At 48.9% G+C, this 9055-nt stretch overlaps 2 protein-coding genes across 2 annotated transcripts; both read left to right on the plus strand.

The window, feature by feature from the left end:
• Window positions 1–1178: 1178 nt before the first annotated feature.
• Window positions 1179–2414, plus strand: LOC123444374 (momilactone A synthase-like). Its single transcript, XM_045121069.1, has 2 exons — window positions 1179–1394; window positions 1487–2414. Exons 1-2 carry the CDS (start codon window positions 1192–1194, stop codon window positions 2373–2375), a joined length of 1092 nt encoding a protein of 363 aa, XP_044977004.1. The 5' UTR covers window positions 1179–1191; the 3' UTR covers window positions 2376–2414.
• A 1104-nt stretch (window positions 2415–3518) lies between these two features.
• Window positions 3519–6237, plus strand: LOC123444375. Its single transcript, XM_045121070.1, has 5 exons — window positions 3519–3631; window positions 4103–4324; window positions 5344–5410; window positions 5514–5688; window positions 5770–6237. Exons 1-5 carry the CDS (start codon window positions 3624–3626, stop codon window positions 5994–5996), a joined length of 699 nt encoding a protein of 232 aa, XP_044977005.1. The 5' UTR covers window positions 3519–3623; the 3' UTR covers window positions 5997–6237.
• The last annotated feature ends 2818 nt before the right edge of the window (window positions 6238–9055 follow it).

Raw genomic sequence — 9055 nt, forward strand, 5'->3', positions numbered from 1 at the left:
ACACCACCTTCAGTTTGTCATCTGATCCCACATTCTCTACCCCATGAGTGAAATAAGATAACAGTCCATTGATCAATTCACGTAGCCTCTTTGTTTTGCTTTGCTTGTCCCGCTCAATTTCTCATCATGGTGGAATTAACAATGGACGGGTTGATTTCTCAACAAAATAGGATATGACTGACTACATTAGTTAGTTAGTTTATTATTACTAGTAAAAGAGCCCGCGCGTTGCATCGGGAGAAAAAAATATGCAATAGTCATCCTCTGGGCGGTCATCTACATCGATTTCCATATGTCCTTCACCCTGTCCAGGTTGCCGAGTCCGGCGTGCAAGATGACGAGGAGTCGTAGGTTATCCACTCCCTCTGGCTAATCTTCGCCTTGGCTTCCACCAGCGAATTCCTCGAGCTAACAAGCTGGCTGGCATCGACGTAGATGCTGGCAAGGTTTCTGTACAGCATCCACCCTTCGTTGGAGTTTGGATCTTTTGATATCTCGTCGAGAATTCCTTTAAACGCCTCAAGATCCATGGATGCAATCGACGCGCTGATTCGGAGGTTGTATGTGAATAGGTGTGGAGAAACGTTTTGCCTCTTCAATTCCTTAGCAAGAGTTGGAACCTTATCAAGCTCTTCGACAGAAATATATAGGGTAATCATTTCGTTGTAGACCAGAACATCAATAGGTAGGTCTGCATCCTTCATTCTCTGAAACAGCCTCTCGGCTTTGTCTATCATCTTTTTTTAACGGCTTTGTCTATCATCTTTGATCGAGCATATGAATGGAGGAGTGCAGTATATGCTTTGAGTGATTTGTAAAATCGAATCATTTTTCCAGGTCCACCTACTCTGGGACTGCGGGTTGAATGCTCGAAAACGGAGGGACTTTTTTACAAAAAAGTCACGACGGACGACAGAAACCATATGTGCTTTATTATTAGAGAGAGATTTGTGGACTAATTGTGTGATGCTGATTGTTGTTTGCTTTTTGTGGGTCTAATATATGTGTGCAGTTAGAAAAGTTTTTGTTTGCTTCTTTATTAGTAGTAGTATAGATGCACGATACACCAACGGATGGAAAGCATGCGCGGCTGAACTGACGGCATCTTCCCGGCGCATTCACCGAGTTCCTAATCGGTGAAAGAGTCCAGGGTAGGGCTGGCCGTAGGGGTTGGCAAGGTCGTTTGTCCGCATGATTGCAACCTGCTACGTCACAGCCCACATGGCTCAATGCAGTGATCCAGGGCGAGCACCGCGTACGTGGCTGGCCGTCGTGTTGATAAATGTCGGAAGGTGCTCTCTCGTCTTCCTCGCCTCGCAAGTCACACTTGACTTCGCTCTTTACACACCGCCAAGATCCACAGAGATGATCCGAGCGATGCAGGTCGTCGTCAGGTAACGTTGTAGTTGGATTCGGAAGAGGACATCACATCAATCAAATCTACCTACGCCCTGCATGTGTGTGCTAATCTTGGTGTGTGTTGCAGTGGGGAGAGCCGCCGGGCAGCGGTGGCTGGCTTCGGCTTCGTCGGCCACTGCGGCTACTCCATGGCCTCGAGCTCCCAGAGGTTGGCTGGCAAGGTGGCCGTGATCACCGGCGGGGCCAGCGGCATCGGCAAGGCGATGGCGGCCGAGTTCGTCAGGAACGGCGCCAAGGTCGTCCTCGCCGACGTTCAGGACGACCTGGGCCGCGCCGCGGCGGCCGAGCTTGGCCCGAACGCGGCATGCTATGCGTGCTGCGACGTGACCGACGAGGCGCAGGTCGTCGCGGCGGTGGACCTCGTCGTGGCCCGCCACGGCAAGCTGGACATCATGCTCAACAACGTCGGCATCGTGGGCTCCCTGGCGCGTCCCCGGCTGAGCGACCTCGACCTCGCGGACTTCGACGCCATCATGGCCATCAACGCCCGGGGCGTGCTAGCCGGGATGAAGCACTCGGCCCGCGTCATGGCGCCACGCCGCAGCGGCAGCATCATCTGCATGGCCAGCGTCGCCGGCGTGCTGGGCAGCGTGACGCCGCACCCGTACAGCGTGTCAAAGGCGGCGGCGTTGGGGGTCGTGCGCGCCGTGGCCGGGGAGATGGCGCGCTCCGGGGTGCGCGTCAACGCCATCTCGCCCAACTACATCCCGACGCCGCTGGTGATGCGTATCCTGGAGCGGTGGTACCTGAAGGCCAGCGCCGAGGAGCACCGCCGGATCGTGGAGGGGGACATCAACGAGATGGAGGGCGCCGTGCTAGAGCCGGACGATATCGCGAGGGTGGCGCTGTACCTGGCGTCCGACGAGGCCAAGTACGTCAACGGGCACAACCTCGTCGTCGACAGCAGGTCCTCCGTGGGGAAGGCGCCCAACATGCCGTCGGCGCCAGCGCTGTAAAACGAAGCAAGCACTTGAAATAAATTAATTCGCGTTGTATTCGCGCTCCGCTTCGCCAGCCGCAGCGGAAAGATGTGGCTCCTAAGGTCGTCGTCCACGGCTACTACGACGACCGCGTCGTCAACGTCCACCAGAGCACCGGCTCGCAGGCGGAGCGCCCCCTTCCCCTCCTGGGTCCGCCTCCGCGTCCGCGGCACCTGCAGCAGCTGCACCGGCAGCCGGAGCCTCCGTCCAACGCTGCCCCCGCCCCGGCGCGACGGCGGGGAGGGCCCGCCGGCGACGCGGGGGCGGCTCTTCCTCCTCCCCTGCTGCATCTTCTCTCTTCTCTGACTGGCCGAGATTCCCGAGAAGATGCTCTCCCCTTCCACCTTCTTTGTCACTCGATAAGATCACAAAGGGACGTGGGCGAAATTATTAGATAACGCAGGGGTTAATTTGTAAAATCGAATCGTTTTCTCAGGTCCACTTATTCAGGGACTGCGGATTGAATCCTCGAAAATGGAGGGACTTTTTCATAAAAAAGCCACGACGGACGACAGAAGCTATATGTGCTTTATTACTAGGGAGAGATAAATCAAAAAGATTATAAAAAGATTAAAAACGTGTGGTATTTTTTTCTCCCGTTGCAACGCACGGGCCTTTTTGCTAGTAGATATAGATATAGATATAGATAGATATGTTGTTATTTTTATATATAAATATATGGTTTGTCTTAAAAAACTATCTACTCGAACGCAAAAACGACAGTTACGCGTGCTGTATTTATTTTTTAGGCCCCACGCCTTCGCTGCGTATGTTGGAGATGCTGTTTTTTTTTTCGAGAGAATGTTGGAGATGCTGTTAGGTGTCCTAATCCTACGGATCTAACGCCCCGCCGCCCAGCGCACACGTCCATAACAGCGTGTAGATCCTTCCTCGCCCCTCAAGAAGGACCTCCTCCGGCCGCGCAGACGCCGACGCGCCTCTTCACCCCCACGTCCTCCGGCCGCGCCTCTTCGCCCTCCCCACCTCCCAACCTCCTCCGGCCGCGCAGAAGCCGGCGCGCCTCTTCACCTCCACCACCTCCGGCCGCGCAGACGCCGGCGCGCCTCTTCACCTCCACCACCTCCGGCCGCGCAGACGCCGGCGCGCCTCTTCACCTCCACCACCTCCGGCCGCGCAGACGCCGGCGCGCCTCTTCACCTCCACCACCTCAACGTTGGATCGCCTGCTGCCTGACGCCGGAGTCCCGCCGCCACCCACGCTCCCATGACGACGTAAACTCTCTTCCCCGCGTACCTCAGATCTGCACGCACGTCTTTGGAACAGACAAGTCGATCATGAACTAGGGTTGGTTCTAGTTTTCATTTGTTTTTTCTTTTTGATTTGTTAGTTTTCATTTGTTATCAATGCCACGATTTAATCGATCTGAATACCTGCTGCGGTTTCGGTGCTGATTGCAGTAACCGTCCTTAATCTGTTGCGCAATTGTTACCTCTGATGATTTTAGCAATTGGTAATTGCAGTTGGCTGTAAAAAAATATATGTACACTTGGATGCGTGCGGTCTTTTTAACTACCTCCTGTGTGTTAGGTAATTCCATTGGTTGTGTATAACGCTGGAGCTGCACTACTTTTAGTAGGATAAGTGGCTGCTGTCATTGTTAATACAAACTGCAGCGAATTGTTTGTTGCCCTGTTATTTTGAATATCTTTTGCAAATTTAATAATGGCATATACCTTCTACAGATCACCTTTAGTGGCCCTGTTCTCCAAATCACCGATGGACTCTGGGCTGGATTCCATTAGACAGGAGTTTGTGCCGTTTATTGCGCCATCGTTGGAGGAGCTGCTGCCGCAGCTATCCCTTGAGGAGCGGGTACGACTGCAGACTCACCTACGCGAGCACGAGCGCAAAGTGAAGCGATGGAGTAAGTGCCCTACATTACCTTCAGGCGCCCCCTCAGAAAGGTACGTATGTCCTGCCCGCCTGAAATAGGCAACCCTGCAGTAGAGGTTTCTGACAATTGGAATCACTTAGCAATTCATGTATTGAATTTGTTGACTGAAAGTAGCATAAGCGTGATATACTTTTTGGGTGCAATGTATCTAAAGTCTATAATATGGATGAAATTACTCCACAGTTCCTACTTACAGTTAAAAGTATGTTCAATCACTTAATGTGTGTGTCTATGCTGTTAAGAAAATGGGAGTTACACATAAAATTGCCTGCACACCAAGTCCCTTGATTTGGACTTTTGGAGCTCTATGAATTGGTCCTGTCCACCTGGAAGGAACAAACTCGAAGATCACATCGGCAATTAATTTAAAAATATGATGCTACTGCAGATAAATTCGGTCACATGTGATGAGCATTTGCGCATAGACATGTAGTTATTGTCAGCAAAAGGTTATCATTGAGACCTTGACAGTTGCGACATAAACAAAAAGTGCCATCCTTGCCTTTGGTTTCAGCTGAAGAGCTTCTGACTCCTCGAGCATAAACATGTTCATCACAAACTCTTCTTTCATTGGCCTTTGTTGGAATGGCAGCTTGTGAGTGTTTGGCAACTGTGGTTGAAGTCAAACAACTATAAATCTCAGATACAAGCCTTTAATTTATTTTTCTTTTCTGATGCACCCATTGAGGAAGTTCTAAGGGAAGTTGTAATTTATAAATATAGCATGCTCATGTGCCTCCAATAACTCTTATGATTTCTGCACACAGTCATGACATCCCCAAGCTTGCAGTTACAAAAAATAAACAAAATAAATCTGGTTTTTCTATTGTGGCTGGAGAATTGCATTATGGAAAGATTTGTGTGAGATTACCCATCGGCTCCAATTTTTTGTTGATCATGATGAGCCTTAATGAGAAGACTTGTTTGCATTCAATTGTAGGGCAGATTGTCTTTTATATATCTATGCTCGTGCGTATGCTAAACAACTAACATATCAAATAAATTACACACTGATTTCATTTGATGCAGAAAGCGCGACAACATGATCATAGCTCACGTCCGCCACGCTCTCCACTATTACAATGCCAGGCACCCGGTACATGCCTTCTCATTCAACTAGTGATTTAATTGGTCCTGATCAATTTGATCGCAATTAAGTTGTGCTGCGTGTTTCATGACATGACATGTAATTTCTGCAGGGTGACGAATTTGATGTTGTGAAGCCTCTGATGGAATCCAGAGCTACTTTCAGGAAACAGCAGTGGGCCCACGTCAACTTCTGGGCTCGCAGCCGCAAAAGCAATAAAATCAAGCGCTTCTTTGCTGAGGTGCACTACAACCCAAAACCTATCGTTGAAGTGTGCACCATCATCGGTATGTAACTATGTCTATAACCTCATTTCTTAACTGGTTTATTACTTTTGATTAATGTGTTTAACATGCATGCTCTTGCAGAAGAGCCTCTTGACCGGTACAGGAAGAGCTGCGCATTCTGTCCTGGCAACCGGGACATTTTGCACCCTGTTGGTTCCCGTAAGTTTGTTTGTGGAAATGACAAGGACAGGATGTTGCAACAATTCAAGCCTCGTCCATTCTCTGAATTTCGTGGAATGCCATTCACTTGCTGCCCGAGTTCGGCCTCCCCCACCATTCAAGAGGAAGAATCAAAGCGAAAATTCTGAATTGGCCCCTGGGATGCTCACTGTGGCCGTCTGTAGTTCCTAACCATGGTGGTCGATTCAGGCCACATTAGCAGATATATGGAATAAATATTCGTAGATGTTGTGCAGGACATAGACGTGGTATTACATCTTGAATATTGTTCTCCTAAGCTTGTTGGTTATTTGTGTGTGTTTGCATCAGCAATGGATCAGGTCAGGTGACATTTAGCAGATATATGGAATAAATAGTCGTAGATGTTGACATGTTGTGTAGATATACAAATGGTATGTGATCTTTGGATATTGTTGTTCTGAGCTTGTCGGATATTTGTGTGTTGTGACTTTTGTATTATGCTGTGTTAGCTAAACAAAATTATTGGGCTAAAATTAGAGAATATCAGGGATGAGTTATACACCAAATTTTTGGGAGTACACACATATTTGTGACTTGGGCATTATCACACCAAGTTTTTTGGAGTTATGCACATATCAGGGCTGAGTCAGGTACGATTACTTACCTAAAGAAGAAAATTGTTGGGGGAATTTTTTTATACACATCTTGAATTTTTTTCTGCAGAGCAACACGTCGGCACTGGAGGACTTGCCAGTCTCATACTGACTCGAGCTGTCATACCTCGAGTAGCTCGCTACCATAGCTTAATAGAGTGCTATGTTTTAACTTTTATTCTGTTTAGGAGATATTTTCTTTGTGCTAGGTTTGAATTGTCTCAGAAAATCGAGCTAAGTTGTTTAATGAGTAGGTCAAATTAATAACCTAGAAGTTTCTGTTAATGATGCATCAGTGGAATTAATTGTGCAGTTTATGTTGATGATCAAGTTGAAATGTTTCATATGGGTGGACAATTCGAGAGTATTGCAGTCAGCAGGATTTTCACTCTGTACATACATATAGAGTAGACAAATATGGAAAGTTTAATCCAGTCTTGGAGTCTTATCTTACTTAACGAAACCGGCGACCAATTTAGCATCTACTCCTACATACACTAGTCTGCCAGGACACCTCTAGCAGGATACACGACAGAGGGGTCAATCGGATTCATGCGCGGCACCTCGAGTGTGTATGCCTCCTCGATCTCTTGGGAGTGCACCCACCTCTTTGGTCCAGTTCTTGAGTGGTTATCCAGCACGTGCACGTGCATGTCACACCCACAGAACCGGTACTCAAAGCACACCACTGAGTGAAAACCAACCAACTTATCGAAATCCCTTTGGCTGGACTCCTGCGCCACCGGATCCCGCGCGCAGCCTGATATGTAGACCATGTCGTCGTCAACATCGGAGTCGAAGAGATCGTACCAGGGGCATACCCAGATGTTCCCTACGAAGGGCCCTTGTGTATCCAGCAGGTCGGCTATGTGATCTTGGGTAAGCCCACCGCCCAACTCTGAGGAATGGAACTCCCATGCGGCCAGGGGCAGGAATGCTGGCGCGGGGGTTGCCGCGTTGGTCGTTCTGATGCCGCCCTCTTCCATGATCTTGTCTAGAACACATCCCGCGACCGCTCCCTTATTTGGGTCCCATATCTCTTTGCGCCGGCAAATGCTTCGCAGCTTCCGTGGCGCCGCGGCAATGCAAGGGAAGGTGTTTGCTCCGTGGACCGTCTCATACGCCCAACGGTGAGCTATCTCGATACATTTGGTTGTTGCTGCGAGGGCGCAGGTGTCTGGGAGCGGATAAGAAAGAGAGAGTCTATGAGGAAAAATGCATGCGAAAGCTATAAACACTAGATAGAGAGAGAGAGAGAGAGTGTGAGCCGCAGTGGCTTACTTGGTACATTCTGCTGCAGAGGAGCGCCTAGATATGCCCGGTAAGAATTGTGCCGCCACACTTGGGTAGTGCCGACAGCCACAATGGATGCATCAAACACAGTGTGAAACCACTGACGACAACTGTGCTCATGCAGCAATTGCCGAAGCTTATCGATCTTCCCCTGCTCAATCTGTAATAATGTTAGAACGAAAAACTGTTAGCCGCAGAGTAATTAACTACTGTACTACGATATCATAGACACGGAACAAACAAGTCTTGCAGAGCTAATCGCATGGGGCTCACCCTGCTGGAAACTGGATGTGGAAACAAGTTGTTTATTGATCGCAATCCAAAAGCACCGTGGACTGGCACCAACAAGAAATAAAATGTTAGAGACAAACATAAATAAATTAAGGGGCAAGATTTACTTTACAGGTGACTGAAATTTTTAGACTAAATAGCACAGCCTATTCTGAAACTAAGACTAAACTAAGCAACACCAAAGCTAAAACTGTAAAATTTTAAACAAAATTTAAGCAAGATCGGATTAAAGTTTTTTTTTGTCTAGAATGAAATTAAAGGGTAATTCCTGAGAGAAATCCAGCCAAGAAACATAGGGTTCAATGAAGAAACTTGTCGCTGAAGATCAATTATATCGACTCACAATGGCACACGAACACACACACACACACACACACACACACACATGTGGACTGATGCAAAGATGCACTTATACGAATGTCATTCGCAAATCAAAAACTTAAAGTAATGCTATTCGCCTCCGAGTACACACACAAGTTCAAGCACAAAAGAGAAGTGACTGAATCCGAAAACAGAAACAGAAAAAGAGAAGTGACTGAATCCGGAAACAGCAACAGAAAACGCACCTGGAATGTAGAAAGCACGCGGACGCACGCTAATGGCCATGATGTTGCAGCCATGCACGCCGAGTCCAGCTCTGGAGCTATGGTTTCCCTGGGTGACGACGATGTGAACGAATCTTCTCGTAGGCAGGAAGGCGAGCTCACCGTCGACGAGGAAGAGTTCCATCTTGCCGTTGTAGTAGACACAGCGGAATGCCCCCCGGTGCAATGGCGGGGCCATGGACAGCACAGTATTGACCGAAGGAGTCCCCGGGAGCATCGAGACGGCGAGGAAGAGGCCGGTGAGAGGGCCGCGGCCGACGACGGTGGGTTCTTGGCCTTTCTTGGCTACCCGGAACCGGAAGTCGATCCCCGGGGGCACCTTGTCGCCGCCGTCCTCGTCCATCTCCTCGGTGTGCTGGGCACAGCGGAGAGGCCCTTGGCGCA

Source organism: Hordeum vulgare, chromosome 3H (assembly GCF_904849725.1).
Source record: "Hordeum vulgare subsp. vulgare chromosome 3H, MorexV3_pseudomolecules_assembly, whole genome shotgun sequence".
NCBI classification, from domain to species: domain Eukaryota; kingdom Viridiplantae; phylum Streptophyta; class Magnoliopsida; order Poales; family Poaceae; genus Hordeum; species Hordeum vulgare.